We start from the raw sequence: 20,538 nt of genomic DNA, 5'->3' as shown, positions 1-20,538 counted from the left end.
GAGGTGGTGCTGTTACTATACAATTCGGTTGTATCGTTTCGGCACGATCATTTTCAAATATTTCGTTAGATCCGTAAAAATGAACTCAAGTATTTGGTATGATTTCGAAAGTGAATGTTATGTTAGTTTTCCCAAATAAAAATTAAAAAAATAAAATATTGACTGTTTTTAAATGTTTGCTATGAATGTCATTTTCAGAGCGTAAAGTTTGACAGATACCATTGCTGATGTTAGGGTGTGTTCAATATCGGTATTGAACAATGAAATGTACTAAACACGTGATTGTGAAATTATGAGTTGTGTGAAAAAATTCACTTTCTATCGAAAATGTGGGAATTAATGTCCACAAAGAGACAAAAGAATGATTTGCCATTTATTATTTTTTACTAGTGTTTTCAAAACAAAGTTGCATTACTTGAAATTGGTCATGCCGTGTAAACTTGATGATGACAATTTTCTCACTCTTATGTTTTAGGCATTTTGCATGCAAAATAACTCGACTGTTGAAATAACTCTGATTTTTTTTCTGAATTGAGTTTATGAATGAAAAAGTGATTTTGAATAAAATTGTATAAACAATAAATAAAATCTTCATCAGAACCATATGATAAGATATTTGTATCACCAACAACAGATGGCGACATTGAAAACATTCAATTTAGTACATCTGTCAAAAAGCACGAAAAGGTTTCAGGTTCTTTAAAATAGAAAGTGAGTATTTGGATTTTAAACCAGAAACGAAAACAAAACACCGAACCAATGTGTGTATGCATTTGAGCTCTGTAAAAACGCGTAAAAATGTTAAAAATTCAATTTAATATTGTGCTGCTTGGACACACAATGAAAGCGAATGAGTGAGAAAAAAAAACATTCAAAAGACACGTCTTGAAATGAAAGGAAAGGAAAGAAGTGAAAAAAAAATACGAAGAAAGAAGTCGCTAAATAGTAATGTAAGCAAAGTGTCGTATTTTGTATTTACGTTTGGTGCTGTCCAAAACCGAAAAAACTTAACAGTCAAAAACGAAAGACCACATGCAAAAAAAGCACAAACAAAGCACAAACGAACGAAAAAAAAACACGTTAAACGCGTTTTATAGTCGCATTTTTTTTTTTATCAGCATATTATTATTGTTATGGTTTGGTTTGATTTTGTGTGTGTCGTCAACAGGCAGAGTCAGTGGCGAGAGTTAGAGTGTTGCTTGGCTCTCTCTCTCTCTCTCTCTCTCTCTCTCTCTCTCTCTCTCTCTCGTCTTTTCTATTTGAGCACACATAATCAATGGACGGTGAAGTTCGGTCTGAATTTACATATACGGCATTAATTCCGATTACGAAATCAGAGGCCCCATTGATGAGCGTGAGTCTTGACGGCGATAGCAGCGAGTGGGGAACGGTTTCAATTTAGAATATTGACATTTCCGTGTGTAATTCAATCACATCACTCATTCAACCACCCATTTCGAAAATACGGAATAAAAACACATTCAAGATCACACATCACAGTGTGAGTGAGTGTACCTGATGCCCTTTGTCGAATGCTAATTCAACGAAGAAAAAAAATCCGATTGTAATTCCGATTGAACTTGTTGACCAAATTTTATGCTTTAAGGCACTCACTGTTTTTCGCCTTTCCGTTTCGGACAATTATTCACTGAAGTTTACAAAATACACGCTCCATACACTCAAAATCGCTTGTTTGCTTCGATATGAAGAAAAACCACTTGAAACCAGCAACAAAAATAAAACGAAACAAAATTACTCACAATTAAAAACATCAGAAATTTGTTTTTTTTTTTCTTCAACGATTTATGAAAACGAAGCAAAAAAAAAACCAACTATTTGGATGTAGATGAAAAAAGACACACGAAGCCAACGGTAAATATTTCAGAACAGACACACATTCAACAGGTTGATGAAGATGACCTGATTGCAATTTTTTTCGGAATGCTGCATCAGTTACATGTACGCACTCGTAACTAGTTAGTTTGGTGTAATAAATTCTACGTTTTGATTGAGCAATCGCATACTCTCTTGCTCTCTATCTCTGTCCCTCTCTCTCTCTCTCTTCCACTCGCTCACTCGCTCTCTCTCTCTCTCTCTTTTTCACTCACTCATTCGCTCGCTCTGTGCAATTTTCATTGAGAGACAACCGAGAAAGATATTTCACGCGTACAGAAAAACAACAAATGAACGAACGAAATGTTAATATTGTGTGATGAAAATTTGCATTCCAGTTGAAACAGTGTTTGTCGCGTTGACTTGTTCATGACGTCTGTCTCTTGTTCTTTCACCAAATGATTTTCATTGCTTTCGATAAATCACAGCGTAATTGTTCTTCTCATACGATCGTATATTTGTGCACGTACAATTTTATAAATGACTTGCAATAATATCTAATGCAATTTGCTGTATGGCTCTCGATTTGAGACCGGTTCAACACCCATACGGATTTTTATTCGCTATGAATGGCCGTATTTTATTTTTCTGTTCAATATTGTTCAAATTGAACATTGTAACATCAATGAAACGTAAAAGTCGTATCGACCATCAGTATCGAGTATACTCGCACTAAGCGCACATGACAATCTTTCAATATTTATTCCATGGTCACACACACACACACACACACACTGTATTATTTTTCAATTTTTTCGTTTTATTTTTTTTCTGTTTGAAGAAATTACATACCGAATATCTCTGGGCGCTGTAACAGCAGCAATATACAGCCAATACCATAAACCCGAACTGGCAACAACTGCAATCAAACCGACAACAACTGCCGGAACCGTATAATCCATGCCCATGCTAATGCAAAACGATGTTACAATTAAAACAGCTAATACACTATTGATCACCACGAGCGCGATCGGTTTCGATCGACGTAAAACCACGACTATTTTATTCGATAGTTTTTGTTGCTTTCGATTCGATTCTTCTGGGCCAGCAGCGCCAGCAGCAGCAGCACCAGCATTTGTATTGCTGTTCACGTCCACTACATCGTTGGTATTTTCCGTGTTTTTGTGCGACGGCTGCGGTTGTTGTGGTGTGCTGCTCGTTGTGTATGTACTGGTTTCTGTTGGCAGCTGTTGTTGTTCCGTTGATTTGATTGTTACTTTCGAGTGATCGGTGTGCGTATGTGTTGTGCTTACAACATCAATGATAGCATGACCATTATTACTATCATTGTATGCGTTATGTGTGTTGCAAATCGATTTGTTTGTATGGTTGATTTTTGTATTACAGTTGTTTGACGCTTGCAAATCTTCGTTCGGTATTGGAATCGCACTGTGCCTCACGGAATTCGCATCACTTGATTGATGATTGTCTGCGTTACCGTTGCTGTTGTTGCTCGTATTGATTTCAAATGATGGAATCCAATATTCATTGGCTACGGTCGGTGTTTGCGGATAATACGGTTTTTTTACAAACACCTGATCACCATCATTTGCCTCACCATTCTCGATGTTGTGAAGACCTTTACTAGAATCTACGAAATCACTCTGCGAAAAATAACGAGAAAGAAGATCGCAATGGATTAGGATATGGAGAAAAAAAAATCAGTTTTAAAACAGTAAAGCTATGAATTTGGATGGAGAAATACAATCGGTATTTCTGTATTAAAAAAGCAATGAAAAATCAAATTAGAAAAAGAAATACGAAAAACGCAACAAAAATGAACTAAAAGTAGTGATGAGAAGAAGAAAAAAACGGTGAATTAGCACACGATCGAAATTAGCACATTCAAACGAACAACAACTCAATCGGACTGTCTAATGGGAAATTTTTAAATTAGCACTTAATTAACTTTCAAACCAAACCACACCATACTCAAAATCGGCTACCAAGGCGATTTTATAATTTCTTCTTTTTTTACTTTTTTTTTCGTTTCTTTCGTCTTTATTTGCGTTCTATTTGCAGTGAAACACTTCAATATGTTTCTTTTTCAGCGGAAATCGAAAGCAGTTCCAAAGCTTTGAATTTGGAGGTATTCGTGATTTGAACGTTTTTCGTGTTTTAGCACTTTTGAACGTCTTTAAAAAATCTCGATTTTAGTCTAGTTTTCTGTTGGTTGATCCAAATTTCCAGAGTAAAATCGTAGTTCGAGTGTCGATGGTCGGTTGTAATTTGACTGATGTGTAAATATGGTTTGATATTTCAACACTGTTCCATTATTCAGTTTTCTTCGGGCCAAGCCATAGAACAGAGGAAGTTTCCCCTTTATTTTGATTATGCTCAGCAATCATTTCATTTTCATGATTCTCATCATCACATCGGAGAGCCCATTAGTCTAAATACTCGATCATTAGTACAAATCTCATCGCATTGTCGCTCTGTGAACCGATGGGCTAGTGTAGAATGGGATGGGCTCCGACTAAGTCAATGTGTGATAGAGAAAAAGAGACGGATAATGAGTGCCATGATGGGCAAATCACAGCCGATGTGATAAAAATAGAGGTGAATTACGAGAATAAAATAGAGATGAGTTGCGCGAACTAAATAGAGACGCAACGAACACCTCTCCGTAATAACGAGCATGCATCCCGTTCAAAGTACATTACTGGCAAAGGATCGAAAATAATGGCATCAAGTGGATTGCGTAACGCCATTAGACAGGAAATGATGTACACAACAAAAGGAAGAGAAAAAAACCAAGATTTTATTGACAAACATTACCGTCTCAATTGACGTTGATTTAGCCAACATCACACCATACAAACACACACACACTCACTCCATTCGATGCATTTCGCGTGCAACAATTTTGTCATGTGAAATATTTCAATTACTTGATAGCAACTCAATTAAACACAATTCGAAGGTTCCGCTATTGCTTATATTGCCACATCACCTTCAGTAATGAAAGAAATGTATGAAAGAAGAGACGAAATTCGAAAAGAAAGTGTGAGCAAAGCGGGAAAAAAAATGCAGCAGCTGAAGTTGAGTTCATATATAAGGCGAGGCGATTACGAAAAAAAAACGGCTTCTGATTCTAAAAATGGCAAGTCAATACAAAAATGGCAGGCTTGAAGTTGGGCAAGAAAGATCTGAAGAATGAATAATTTTAAGACACTTTAAGGCATCAATTCTGACACCATATGCGGAACCCATTTTTTAATTGGGGTAAAAACGCTTAATGTCTCAATTCATAAGTTCATGTCACAATCCAAAAAAGTACTTCACGCGCTCAATTTGTTCAAAAGACAAAATTCTTTCTAAATTAAGAGATTCCTCGCTAAATAAAAACTCTTACAACGAAATTCTTTTCACGCTCCAAACGATTACTTCAGCGGTGCTCTGCTTTTAAAACAGTATTTTAATAAAACATACTTTTTTCATGCTGAAAAATTCTCGATGATCATGATCGACCGTATGTTAGTGGAAAAATTATGCGCACCGTTGTGTTCATTATGATAATTAGACGATGACAACGCCAAACAACAGTTGTTGTACTTCGCGTAAATTTTTATTTTTTATTCATGTTTTTTTTTTCTATGTTTCCCATTTTGTTGATATACAAAATTCGTTACATGCACACGATTCAACGTTGCTCCCTATGAACGATGGACTTTTAACCTCGTTCGCGCCACAATGTGAACACCATCAATGAAAATACACGCGAATTGAGCATATACATGGTGATTAAGAGCACGGTGCACATACGACGATCCGAGAGTGACAGAGAGAGATAGAGACAGAGAGAGGGAGAGGGAAATGACGAATAAAAAAACTAGTGATCGTGTGAGATAAAACTAGGCACAACTGTCGTTTCGATGGTATATGTGCATGTAACACGCGGTTCATTTATAACACACGGAAAAAAAAACATCTCTCAATACACAGTTAAAAAACATTTTGCTGCGCGATTGAGAAATGAAGAGGTTATGTATATGTGCGTTGACAACATTCCGTGAAACAACAACAACACAACAGAAAACACCGCACAACACACATCAACACTGAACCGCAATTGATTTCTATCTGTCGGCAATTGAATGCGCACCAAACTGAATTTATTGGCTGTACGAACGATCCGTCCGTAAATGAATGGATTCGTACATCTAAATGACCGTACCGGTGTATACCAATCAAAATGCATGACGCTGAACGCGCGCGCGCGACCACTCTTACAAATCATTTTGGGTTTAATTTTTTTTTCGTTACTTACATACAACGCACAAATTCTTCTTAAGCACTGCCTTTTCGGTGGAAACTTTCACTGTGTTTTAAGTAGAAATTTTTTTCGATTCGGCCACTGCAACGGGAAAACTAAGCGCGAATTTTGAGAGCAAAAGAGTATAAACAAGGTGTTGTCGGTACACGGTGTGCATGACAACTACTCGACAGTCACACACCACAATGTGCGCTTTCGGCTATATTTTCGATTGTTATTTTCTTTTCTCTTCTTGCTCTCTTCGTTCTTTTGTCCAAATGAGTTCGGTTTAGGCCCATCTGATTCACACAACATACCACTGACAGTTTCGGTCAGTTGCACGTCATCTGTCATGTTTTGTGTGTGTTGACAATTGCAGCACGGTCTGGTTTGAATGTCAATCCAATTGGCGCGATTTGTGAGCGTCGTGAATTTAACCCGATTATTTTGTAGTTTTGCGATATGGAATTCCATTTTTAGCACGTCTTTGAACGTCTTTGACCTCGTTCGCTTTGTTTTGAAATTATGAGATAATAACATTGTCATTCAGAGTTTTCGGACAGTTTTTTTTTTCCTTCGACCATTGCTTATTGCTGGTGACACCTAGCGGCTGATAGATTAAAAATGTGCTTCAAGCTCTTTTTTTGAGGCTTTCAGCTCCTTAGCAAATGAAAAATTTATTAGCTCTCTAACAGAATGACTTGATTTCATTCGAAACATTTTCGGCTTACACTTTTTTCGTACAGTTTTCGATACGAAAAAGCTACGATGAAATTTTAATTGACAATTGAATTGATTTTCGATAAGACTTGAATTGTTTCAATTTAAAAAAAAGTGTTTCGTTTTTTAATCTTGAAATACTTCGCTTGGTAAATAAATAACGTTCATTCTGCTTGATATTTGAGTCTCAATAAATCCGTTGAAAAATTGCAATTTTTTAAAAAAATAGAACCAGTCGAGTTTCGAGCTCAATGATATCAATGAATTATTTTTGATCTGATCGAATGAAATTTTTCAAGCTGATCAGAAATCGAAATACGAGCTGAGACGATATTGATATTTTGCAATCTAGGACAAAATTCATTTTTCAAGTCAATTCATTTCCCTCTGGTTGAGTTCAACTCATTCCCTTCAGAAGTGCTTAAGTCATTTTTTGTCTTTGAATTCATTTCATTTTCTCGCCCCTCGAATGCAACGGCTTATTGTCACACAAATGAATTTATAAAGAGCTTAAAAATCAATGCCAATTTTGATTTAAAAAAAAAACACTCAAGCATTTCGACCGGAAAATGTCGAGGCTGTGATTAAAGATAAACACTTGTTTGTTTCGCAAGCCTTTGCTATATCAATCATTTGAATAGAGCAATTAGAGTCATGAAAAATAAAAATTGAACAATGAGCACTGCACTTTTATTGTGACGAAATTTGCAATAAATGTTCTCATGGAACGATGATTCTGTTGTATTCAAATTTCGAACGGATTTGAAGCGAGAGTGGGAGAGAGATGGATAGAGATAGGGACAGATCGATACGGATAGATGGATAGAAAGACATGGATAGAGAGGGTCGAGGTAAGAGAGTGAAAGAGAGGAGAGAGAGATGCAGTGATAAACTTTATTACTGATAGAGTGGAAGAAACGGGATGAAATAAGGAAAAATAGTTGAAATTTAAGCAACAATTCTATAATATTCAATTCAATGAGAGCAAAAGGGAGAGAAATCAATGGACAGAGAACGGAAGAGCGTAAGAAAGAACGAGAAAGAGTAGAAGAACAAACGTAAGAAGTCTCTCGAATGATCGCGGGAACGACAGAGAGGAGGAGAGAAAGAGAGAGATAGAGAGAGAAAAAGAGAGAAGAAGAGAGTCAGCGAATGCAAAATACCGATGGTGTTTTACGCTAAGAATTAAAAAACAACTCAACGCGCATGAAGTGTACTCGCTCATTAAACTAGCGATATTATAATTAAAGCATCGCATAAACAAAAGCCATGTTTCATGAATTTGATTTTTTTCTGTGCCGATTTGCTAACTTAAAGTGCGATTTCGTGTGTTCGCTGCTTTTTTCTAGCCGCATATTTGTGCGAGAGCGTTGTAGCCACTTCTGTTGTTGATGTTGTTACTTTTTTATTCGTATTGTTCGCCTATTTTGGATGCCTTGATACCATAAGCATGTGCTAAATATGTGGCTGAATTTCGAATATATTTCAAGGTGCCGTTGTATATATTAATTTTTTTGTTTGTTTCGGAATAAGTTAACTAGCAATGATTTAGCGTACACAAGTTACTTTCTTTGGTCGTTTTTTTCTTCTTCTGCGTCGTTGTTGCAAAATCCTTAAGTAGATGCTGTTGCAACACCACCGGCAATCAAATTGCTAATCGATGCGGCGGTCCAAACCAAACAAAAACCAAATTAATTTGATTCACTTTCTGAAGATCATCAAAACAAAAGGTGAAAGATTGACAATCAACAATTTCATAGAAAACGAACGACGAACAACAAATTTCAATGCCAATTTCGATTCATATTTTTCACTAAAATGTGGTTTGTTTTGTTTGGCCAAATAATTAGCATGTGCCGATGAGAGCAGTAGTCGATAATTACAACGGCCAACAAAACAAGAGACCATAAAAATTGATTGTTTGCATAATGCATATTCACATTCCAACGAGCTCTGTCCATTTTTACAAACATTTAATGAATGTAGTAAAAACGTCAGCTGAACAACACAGCCGTAGCATCATTTTTACAAGTGCCACCGAAAATATGAGATTATTGCATTGTGCGCGATTATGGACGCTTCCGACGAACAAAACACATGAAATTGGCGCTGAATGTCATCGCACGCAAAGGTGTGAAAATAATCGACTTTTATGACAACATTATGCAAATGGAACGATCGACCGATCAAATTCAATTGAGCTGCGGCTCTTGCGACTCTTGCTTGATATTTGAATTTCATTTGAAAGGCAGAAAAAAAAAACTTTTGATCGAGTGAAAAAAATGCGATTGATTGAATAAAATCCATCGGAATCATTGAATCGAACAACATCTTTCGATGAAATGAAAAAACAATTGCGATTCAATCAAACATTTGTGATTGAATGCGAAAAATCATTTCGATCAATTTGGCATGTTACAAATATTCGTCAATTGGAGCCGATTGATCTGTTCGATTAGCATGCCGATGATTTGCCGTGTGGAAAAAAATGAATGAATGACTGACTGTAACTTCAGTTGACTTTAGTTGATTGAATTTATGTTTTTGTTCGAAGAAAATCACTTTGTCCCAAATTAAGCAACTTACATTGACTTGTAACTTCAAATGATTTCAGTTAACTATGATAGACTTACACGTTGTACTGAAATGTCAATCAAAGTAAGTCATTTTTGTCCGAAATCAGTTAATCCTTTTCTCTTACCATCTCTTTCTCCCTCCATCTCTCTCTCTCTCTCAAAAATGGGTGCGAAAAGGGGCCTGACAACATCAGTGCCAAAATAAACACAATATTTGATACGATCTTGTTGATTTTGAATGTACAACATTGTTGTACTACGAAAGCATTTGTTTTCATGCGGTTAACGATCGATTTGGATTAATGATTCTTTATTTTTCAACGGATTTTTTTCAGCCACCGCACCGCACCGATTTTGGGTGTTAGTATTTCAGAATTGCTATTGAAATGCAACAATTATTGTCTTGATTATAATCATTTCTTAGGAAAGGTTTGATACTGAAAAAAAATCATTTGAATACTTTACATTTCATTTGGATACATTGGCATGAACACTCTGGCACCAAAAAAGACTATGAGCAAGTACAAAGTACAACAATTTCTGTGTATACATCTCAATATTTGTGTTATGTTTTTGTCGGTAGCTAATTATTAATGCTTGCCACGTACTCCGTTTACGCAAAACCGATTCCTTGAATGGAGTGTACATTGTTTCGGGGGAATTCCCTTCGGCTCATCGGGTTTTATTGCTATTTTCGAATTTGGAATCGTCCCCCCGACTCATATGCGAGTCGAGTTTGGTGTCGGGTTTTTGAGCCACAGAAAACAACACAATTTCAATTGAATTTCTATTTATTTCTGTAAATGGACGTACAACATTGTACAAATGCTCATTTTATTGTCTAATAAAATAAGTTATTACTTTGACTTGAGCGAATGTGGGGTCATATGTGACCGTCACATTGTGACGTTGATGTTTCTCTCAACTGAGCCAACTGTTTATTTGCCTCTTTTATTAGTTGTATTTAAGTAAGGCCGTATCCGAAAAAGAAGATTCTACGACTGAGAGTCTCAGTCAGAGACTCAACAATTTGATCAAGTCATGCACGACTATTTGCTGCTGAAACGGTCTAAGCCATCAATAGTCCATCATACACGATCAAAATGCGTGAGGCGAATGAAAAATGTGTGCAAAAGATACGAAAAAAAAATATGGTTTGAGCCAAAACCAGCCAATACATCGACATACGTGTTTATAATGATCCCGTTTGTTTTTACGGTCGGCGAGCGAAAAGTCCAGAATCATCTGCTTGTGTGCGTAAGCAAATTAAATTGGTGTGTTTTTGCATCAATGAATGAGTCCACGGTTTTATTTTATTGCTAAGTAAGTGGACTGTCTTGTAGCTCGTTGGCAAAAACCAGAATTCCCGACACCGATTGAGCATAAGCCGAATTGTACTCCGAACCATATACAAATTTCACGTGTTAACGCACGGCGAACCATGTAAACTTTGAATTGCAGACAAAATGACGGTTTTTATTGTTGTTGTCGCAGTTGGAGCCTTGTCTAGTTTTGGAATAATTAAAACGTGTTTTCGATTCAACCGCAGAATCGAAAGAACAAAAAAAAAAGCCAAACCGAAAATAATTACCTTGCAATCGTCTTCATGCGTGCACATTTTGTTGGATTTAATTGCCGCACATTTGCAATCGAATTAAATGCCTACGCATCGATGCGTAAATCGAATCGAACAAAGCGATTGTGCAAACGATTATATTTGACCATTCATAACATAATTACGTTTTGTTTTCTTCTTGTTTTTGTGCGAACGGAAATCTATTGGCCAACTGCAAGAATTGATTGCAGAGCCTACACGCATTCTTAGTCTTAGTTTTGATCAACGTTTTTTGTTTCGTTCGTTTTTTGTTTCGTGAATTTTTCTAATTATTTCAGCGTTGAATGGAATGTTAAATTGTTTAGAATGGAACCGGAATGTTATTTTTATTTTACGGTCATCTCAAACAGAATGCACTTTAATATCAGAATGGAGGAGAGAAAAAAGAATGCTTTTTTTGTCTTTGCGCACTTCAATTTTTTCATATTTTTTTTAGATGGGCATATCGCAAAACACCAGTTCAACCAGTTTGTGAGTGTTAGCTCGGTCGGCGCGCCATACGGATGAAAACAAGTAATAGTTTTTAGAGATGTGTATCGCAGTCGTACAATGCGACTTTCACAAATCAGTGTCATTTACAGGTCTCCGAATTTTCTGTTTTACAGCTCATTTACAGACAACAATTTACGGCTCATTTACAGACAGCAAACAGCATGGAGCTCAAGTTCGATGTGATCAATAATTACAATGTCATACGGAAATGACATGATTTTACACACACATTTTGATACGCAACATGAAAAAAAACTTTATCATATGGAGTTGTTGTTGTAAACTCTATATAAAAAAAAATTCCATGTTGCACTTTGAAACTAAAATATTCTGAGGGAATTTGTTTGTCGCAATAGTTCATTTGTCCTCTGAATGTTTTTTTTTTATTCTGACCCTACATAATTAGATCTTAGAAACAAGTCAGTTCCATTTCAATTCAATTTATTCAATCAAATTATAATTATCATTTCATTTCTTTTATGAGCTTATAATTTGAGCTGCTCTCGAAATTTTGAGAAAAAATTTCAACATCTTAGTTCGGTGGGCATTAATAACAGCAAAATCGGCTGGAAATTTCTTCGACGCACCATCAATGCCGCCTCTGTCATTCTCACTCGTTTCGTCGAATCTGCGATGTAATGACAGAATACATTTGCCAAACAGAATGTATGCTGTCACAGTAGTTGTTTGGCACGGAAACTTTTGCTATAGGTGGCGCGTCGAAAATTTTTCCAGCGTCTCAATGCATACATTGAATACGATGCTAATTTCCACCGTTTTAGTTTTATATTTGTATAAAAATGAGCTAAATCTTCAAATCTCAAAGAAAAAAGGAATATATAGATGGAATCTATCTTCTTTTCTATGATGATTTTTATTTTACCCATTACCGAACATTCGATTTTCCATACAAAATGTTTGATTTTTCGACCATTTTGTAGCAAAAGGTTTGAATGCTTGGTAGAAAATTAATTTCAAGTGCCCACAAAATTCTGAATGTTTAGAAATATTCCATTTTCTTGAAACGGGTTCGATCGAGAATATTCATATTTGAAAGTGGAAAACTCGAAAAATGGTAAAAATGATTCTCTGTCATAGCTTCTGACGACCGCGCGCCGAGGGGGGGGGGGGGGTAAATTTTCAAATTTCAATCAAAATGTAGGGGGGTAATTTCAAATGTTTTCCATAAAATTGAGGGGGTAAAATCTAATTTTTGTAAGGAAAATTGTGGAACAAATTCATTTCAAAATCAATTTTCTTAAGTATACACTTCAAAATTAGTTATGTGAAATATTATATCATTATATGTGATTTCAAAATACTCAAGTTTAGTTACTCGAAATCAAGCGAAAAAACGATCAAAATAGAAATTGGTGTTATTCGAAAAAAGGTGAAGTGACTTTTATGAGTAATCAATTGTAATTATCAGTAAAAAAAAGTGCACATTTTCAATTATATCGATTTTATCCACAGCAATCTGACGCAAAAAAAGATGATCAATAAGAAGGTCATCGGTTGAGATGTTCAAAATGATTGGGATTTTGAAGGTCGAGGCTCTACCAAACTAAAACTTAATTACAATTTCAATGACTGCGTTTTTAAAATACAAATGGTTTTTGAATAAAGATTCAATGTAAAACAGTGATACATCTTTAATTTAATAAGAGACAAATTTTTAGTGGAGTAAACAGAATTTTTCTAAAATCAGAGGGGGGGTAATTTATTTAGCGCACTCAAGGGGGGGGGGGTAATGCGGACCCTGCGGATCCTCATCAGAAGCTATGTTCTCTGTTGTCATTTGTAAAAAATGATATTACATCACAGCCGACGAAAGAACACGATCGACGAAAATATCCCACTGTTGATAGTACGCAATTTCGAACTTTTTTTTCAAGAGTGAATGGAGTATCAGAGAAAAGAATACCACAAAATGGAGTATGTCAGAAAGCCCCAAGCCAAAAAAGAACTCAAACTTGAATATCAATCGAGAAAACCTTCACAGAAATGGATTAATTAATTATGATCCGAACATATGGAAAATTACCAGAAAAATATCAAAAATGATCAGAAGAATATTCAAAATGATCAGAAACTTTTTTTTATTAATTTGATCAGAAAAAAACCTTATATGATCAGAAAAATTTGGAAATTAGCCGAAAAATATCAAAAATGATCAGAAATGCTTTTTCCAAAATTGATCAGAAAAAAAAAGTACAATAATCAGAAGTATATTTAAAATTATCAGAAACTCTTTTCAAAACTTGATCAGAAAAAAAAAACGACTTTTCGGTTACATTGTCCCGTAATAACTAATCCATCATCAAATGAATGAACATGGGCTGGTTGTTTAATTTAATGCAAAATTCTATGACAAAATAACTGTTGTCAAATGAGAAACTTTATCAAAGCCAATTCTCATGTTTACAGCGGACATAAAACTGGTGCATGCAAAATATGCATTTTACGACGTCATTTTTGAACGATGGCGTCGTAAAATCATTTTGACTAAAATGCATGTTTTGCATACATCAGTTTTATGTCCGCTGTAAACATGAGAATTGGCTTTAAAAAATTTAAAAAACAAATCAAGTGATTCTTTATTTGATTTGAATAACAAATAGAAATGAATGATTTTTATAGATAAAAAAAATTCAAAAAACTGGTTTCAAAATAAAAAATTAATAGTAGCTAACAAAGAGAGATAACTTGTGTCAACTTGTGTGCAATCAACGAAGTTTCTTTTTAAATCAGAAAAGAAAAACTTCATTCGAAGAAGAGATTGTTACCGACCGAAAAGAGAATTGTGTTGAGATAGAAAGAGGCACTTTTCACAAGCACATTTACTTGTTTCAAACATAAGTATAAATATGGCTATGTTTAATATCCATGCTAAAAATGGTTACATGAAATTAGAAAAGTGCACGGTGCATTTGAATGCAAAGTCATTGAATGCAAACGAGAGAGTGTATTTGCTTACCTGTCGCTTGTTGTCCATATTGCTGATGAATATGCGATAGTAAAATAGCTTCGATGAAGAAAAAAAAACGGTTTGCTTGGTTTTTCAGTTGAAATGTTCGATCGTCATATGTGTGTATTGAGTGGTTTCCAAATGCTAATTTGTTGAAGAAAATGCGCAATGATTATGGTCGATTTTACATTGGAGCTACACAGAGTAGAAAAAAAAGCAAAACAAAGTGAAACCCAAATTTAGCAATTCAATTTCATTCAGTTTGTTTGAGGCATTTTGTCGTGGTTGTTATTTTATTTCTAAACGAATACAAGAAATGGAGAAAAGTCGTTTATTTGAAAATGCAGTGTGCATCGCACAGGTGATAGTTTGTTTGTTTGAGAAAATCGCAGTCGGTTGTTGATTCGATGAATCAACCGGTCGATACGCGTTACGTGACAAACAATGTTCAATGCGCCGGCATTTCAAGTCCGCATCATGCGCCTCTCAATATTAAAATTGTCCATTAAAAGTATCGTTGGATATTAATCACGTTATTGCTTCAATAATATTTGTTTGAGTAGCAGAAAAAAAAACGACTTTTCGTTACATCGTCGATCGAGCATTCGGCCAAATAAGCAGTATCGATTGCAAGTGGTGACGCCGTCTTGCATATGCGCGCGTAATAATGCTCCAATTATAATTATAATTATGATGGCGAGCAATGAACACGAACTCTTTTGGCTGCATAATCTAACGGTAGGTTTTGGAAAAGTGTGTGAACGAGTTAATGAGATACAGAGACAGACAGCGTCAAACAGAGAATGAGCGACAGCAGCAGAGAGAAAGAGTGAAAAACCGAGTTTGTTTCGAAGACAAATGCACAGCGAGATAACGATAGATAGAAAGAGAGCGTTAGAAAGAGCAAGAGTGAAAACCAATTGAAACGAATGATTAATCTCAGCTCGTATATGGCCATTTGGTGTCTGTGTGTGTCAATTATTTTGTTTATTACGTGGTGGATCGTCAAAATTGACTCGACAAGCGTGCTAATTTCATCGTTGTTGAACACAAAGAAATGATCTCTCAGCGATCACACGATCTTTGTTCCACCAATGGTGGTTGATGGACCATCATTCAACTCTAGCTGAAGATAACATTTCAATTGAGTTGCACAAGTGATTTCGATGATGGCAACGACGATAACGGCGGCAAAAGCCGTCAATTCATGAAAATATTTTTATCAACGGTCTGTATCAAAAGAAGAATCAAACCCACGGTTTTTCTTCACTATAAGTCTTCAATTGAAATTATGCAAAAGTCGGTGTCCGTTTTTTTTTCTTTCCATGACGATTGCACAGATCACCTGAACATTCCGTTAGTTTGAATCTACCAACAGTTAATGTTCAATCACGGTACTATCACACACTCACATTACTAGCTGTTACTGTCTTTATCTTATTTATCTCGCACCGTTTTGACCAGTGAAGACTATTTGAAATGAAGTATCTCATGAGTTCGTCCGAAACATTCGACCGGAGAATTTAACTAATTTCAGCAAATGACCAATTTTCCACTTTTAACCATAATCATGTTAGCTGAATGTAGTCACCGCTTTTGATCATAGGGGAAAAAGTGTATTTGAAACAATTAACACTGTTTCTTTATTACAGCAATATGAGGAGAGAATGTAATCATTTCACTCGCGGCGCGCTAGTTCTCTCTCTCTCTCTCTCTCTTGCTCTCTCGCTCTCTCTCGCTCTTTTTCTTGCTCACTCTTGCTCGCTCTCTGTCGCTCACACTCATTATCCATTTCGCACGACATTTGTGATGGAAAACCATATTTCATTGCTGAATTCCATTAAACCAATTAATTTAACCGGTGGCTTTAATTCGGTTTTGACTGTGTTTTTAAGCCATGATTAAGAAAAATGTTACAAAACGGTTTTCTGTGGTCACTTGATTAGTGATTTTGGTCATGCGTTGTGTGTCGCTTTTCTTTCGGATTTTCGTTCGAAAACATAACGGATTGCGGAGAAACTCATATATTCAACTGCATAAATAGTTCTTAGTATGTTGACTGGGCCCGAATCGTTGTAGCATCGTAATTTTTCATTTTCTTTCTCTATGTTTTTTCTTACTTGAAAGTAGAAAGTTTTTCATTGGACAAAACAACAGCAAAAAAGGCATCAGCCGCAGCAATGGTAGCAATGCCGTTAATTATTATAACAACTAGCCACCATTTCTATAGATACGGCCGCCGTATATGATTGAATGCCATTTTTATGATCGTCAAATGATTGTGTGCGAAGAGAAAAGTGTGCCGTTTTGGCATATAGATGGGAAAATTGTAGTTCACAGCCGCTGTTGTAGGGCTACAGTACGAAATTCTCAACAAACAAATCCACAATGCGAAAACATCACCATGAAACACAAAGAAAAACTCTTGATCGACACCACTTGAAAATGACCGATCGTCACTAATCTCCATTTCTGTAGCACAAAATGCACTGAACATTCAACAAATTCACGAAAAATAAAACTCACTCATTTGCTCAGTTGATCAACAAATTTAATCACTTTTCTTTCTTCTTCTTTTTCTTTTTTACTCTGAAATCAAATATTTTGCTGCGATGAATAAACAAATTCGATTGGCGAAATAAAATTTGTTTGTGAATTAAAAGTGTGAACAGCGGAAAAGTCAATCACTGTCTCGTTTGAAAAATTGCGCTCGTTTTTTCGTCAGTCTTTTCGCTTGATTGCACTGATAACACTTAAGCAATTGGCTGTCTCTCGTCTCATTTGATTCTCGAACACTTTCATCACCACATTTTAGTCAAAAACTTACGTTTTTTCTTATTTATCAAATTTATTTACGCCTTTTCGATGTCGTTAATCAAATTTTTGTTTGTTATTCAATGATTAATCAAAGAAAAACCCAACGAAATTGCAGGAGCAACCGAAAAAAATAACAAAATTTGTATGTGCGACCGTAAGTTGGCTAGAGCTCGCGCAGACTGTATGAGAAAGCGCGTGCGAATAGTCTTAGTATTTTAACCATACTACCGTCGTGTGGCCAGCATTGTTATTTGTTTTACCTGTTGATTTGTTTCATTCTGCCGTTGTATGCGAGTGTGTATCGTATCGTTCAACGTTGAATCCAACGTGCCAACCGTTTTCTGCTATTCCGTTGATCGTGTGCTTCGGACTGGGTTTCTTTCTATTTTATTCTCTTTCTCTTTTTCTCTCGCTCGATCGCCCCGGGTTCATTCGGTTTATAGCGTGTGAGCGCGCGCGCGCGACTCGCTTTTGCATTGCTGTGTTTATTGGTTTCGTGAGAGACGAAAAGAGACGGCGTTGACGATGATGATGATTGTCTCCTGTTCCATTGCTTGTGTACAATAATAATCGTTGCCAATTATTATCAAGACAATGGTATATACAGTTGGTTTGCAGTGATTCTATGCAAGTGCGTTTCACTCAGGAAAAACATGAAAAGCGTTCCGATCGAGGCTAACATTGACGCAAGCATCAAAGTGCATTCAATCGCGGCATATACACACAACACCGTTCAAGATGGATGGATATTTTTGGTTTTAGGTTTTAACAGGTTCAAAATACATCCGCTCAAGTGATATTTTCAATTTTTATGAAAAATGTGAAATAATAAATTGCCGTTACAATCGGTTCAACCGCATGAATCAACACTGTTGGTCCAACGATGACCGTACCATTTTGCTTTATCAGATACGGGTCGAGAGAGCGCAAAAACCAAATTGGCCACAACAATGCCAAGTGAAATAGAGAGGGTTTTCATCATGTTTTGAAACACTTCATTTTTATAGATCGAGAGCAGAGATTACTATGGGATATTTTTATTCATATGGGATAAAAATATCGCATAAAAATAACAGATATTTTTCGCGCGTTGTGTTCAACGAAACGCATAAATACACAATACCGATTCTGCACACACAGAGTCGCTGTTTTTTCATTATACTCTTCACACTTACGATGAGCTGCGCGATGCATGCAGTTATATGTTTCGCACTTTTCTTTCGATCGACACTCTTCATACCCAGCTCATTGACGTCGTTTACAAAAGACGGCACAAGCGATACACACACAGACATTGTGTTGACACACGAAGAGTGTTCAAAGAAAGAAGTGAGCGAAACATGTGCATGCACGCTCCGCGCAGCTCATCGTAAGTGTGAAGAGTGTAACGAAAAAACAGCGACTCTGTGTGTGCAGAATTGCTATTGTGTATCTATGCATTTGGTTGAACGCAACGCGTGAAAAATATCTGTTATTTTTATTCGATATTTTTATCCCATATGAATAAAAATATCCCATAGTAATCTCTGATCGAGAGCGTGATCATATCAACAAGTTGCCGCGCGCACACTTTTCGTCGCGTTGCTTTGGCTTTTTTTGGGATTGTCATTCGTGTGCACACGCGATGAGGTCAAAATTCGGTCACAAAAAAAAAATTTAGTGTGTCCGGCACACACGGGCATGTGCATCATATTGTTTATAATACCTAAAACTGGTTTTTTGGTCTAACATATAGACCATAGCATATGCAAATGATAAAGTGTGCCGTGAATTTTTTCGATCTAATTAACGAATAAAACGAAGGAATTTTCGAGCGACTGGCGATGTGTTTGGCTGGAGACTTTTTTTCAGATTGAACTTTGTCTTTGACGAGAAAGTCTTGGGCTTAGCAAATTGATTGTAGGGAATGTGATTTAGATCAATGGATTTGGTGAGGGAATGGGCTGATTTAAAGCTGTATTGTATTTTTTTTTTTTGGACAGATCTTGCACTGAACCGTACTAAATCGAACTAACACAAATCAACGCCTCTTCTTGTTCAATGGTTCTTCTTGGTCAATGGATCTCCTTTAGTCTCAATTCAACGCTTCTTGGTAACGAGATCTGATTTTGATCTCCGTCAGATTCATATTAAAAATTTGAATTTCATTTCAGACGAATTTATACACAAAATTTGCTTCCAGAATGTTCAATTCATATTTTTCATACCACAAATACCGGATTGAATCCCAGAATTTTAATCCATAATTTCCGATTCCGACTTTTCTGTGTTTATTCCAAGAATGTTGTTCCTGACATACATGCCCATTGCATGGACATAATGGATAAAATGCACGACAGTGTCATGAAAGCAATTGCTTCGACTTTCTGTTTCAATCTAGAACTGAATGACCAGACTTGAATCATATTTTGGTTAATTTTGGTTCACTTTTGGTTCAGTTTTGCTTCAGTTTCGCTTCATTTTGGATCAAATGTTGATTGTATTCGACTCAAAATTTATTGTCAACAAAAACCGACACGTAATTTCATCGTAAAAGACTCGATAATTTTCTATCATTCATTGATTGTTGAACATAATTACGAAATAAATTAAACGCCGGACACGCGACAAAGTGCACGTTCGCCTATGATCGCTTACCGTATTCCCATAAGAAAATATAAATGTTAATTGAAACTCATTACGGAATTAATTTGTTCTTAGCAATTATTGAATCAATAATATTGATTCTAAATCGTTGCACTGACTAATATCCACGATGTACGCGTGCGCCACTTCTGGATTAGAATTGTTTGAAAGAAGCATACGTGACGAACAGCATGCATTGCGGAATCAATTGAATTGCAGATTCAAATCTCAATTGAGATCAATCGATATGTGTACATGTCTGAGATAGCGTTTCCATTTCGTTTGCATGCCAAATACGCATCCATAAATTGACGATGCTCTGTGCCGCCCCAGTCTCTGCGACTGGAAAAAATGGAGCTCATGATAAAAGGGACAAATGACGAAATGCTCGTAAATTATAAAGAGGTTTCAAGGTAAATTTTCCGGTATTTTTAAATTTGAAAGTGATTGTCTGTCGACTCAAAGTGAATTTCCCTTAAATTTTCTGTGCGCGATGGCATGCGCGTGCGCGCAACCGTGGTTAAAACGAAAAAAGAGAGAAAAAAAATGGGTACAAACAGCAGTGGCTCTCATAAAA

General features: G+C 36.1%; 1 protein-coding gene across 2 annotated transcripts in view; it reads right to left on the bottom strand.

Moving 5' to 3' along the window:
* The window catches only part of LOC129573385 (long-chain fatty acid transport protein 4-like), a 25,796-nt gene extending 8,234 nt beyond the window's left edge, over positions 1–17,562 (bottom strand). Inside the window, exons 1-3 of one of the 2 annotated variants that reach the window (XM_055453866.1) lie at positions 17,046–17,562; positions 14,529–14,714; positions 2,686–3,497 (exon numbers count right to left, since the gene is read on the bottom strand). In XM_055453866.1, the coding sequence (XP_055309841.1) occupies positions 2,686–3,497; positions 14,529–14,546 (830 nt within the window). In that variant the 5' untranslated portion in view covers positions 14,547–14,714; positions 17,046–17,562. Of the gene's footprint in view, positions 1–2,685; positions 3,498–6,163; positions 6,450–14,528; positions 14,715–17,045 lie in introns of those variants that run through there. The other variant, XM_055453867.1, reaches the window with a different exon arrangement.
* Positions 17,563–20,538: the final 2,976 nt, after the last annotated feature.

The sequence above is a fragment of the Sitodiplosis mosellana genome, unplaced genomic scaffold, assembly GCF_009176505.1.
Source record: "Sitodiplosis mosellana isolate CC-2019 unplaced genomic scaffold, AAFC_SMos_1.0 Smas_scaffold_6062, whole genome shotgun sequence".
NCBI lineage: Eukaryota > Metazoa > Arthropoda > Insecta > Diptera > Cecidomyiidae > Sitodiplosis > Sitodiplosis mosellana.
Note: the sequence above shows the minus strand (reverse complement) of the source record. Positions and strands in the feature narration are given on the sequence as shown.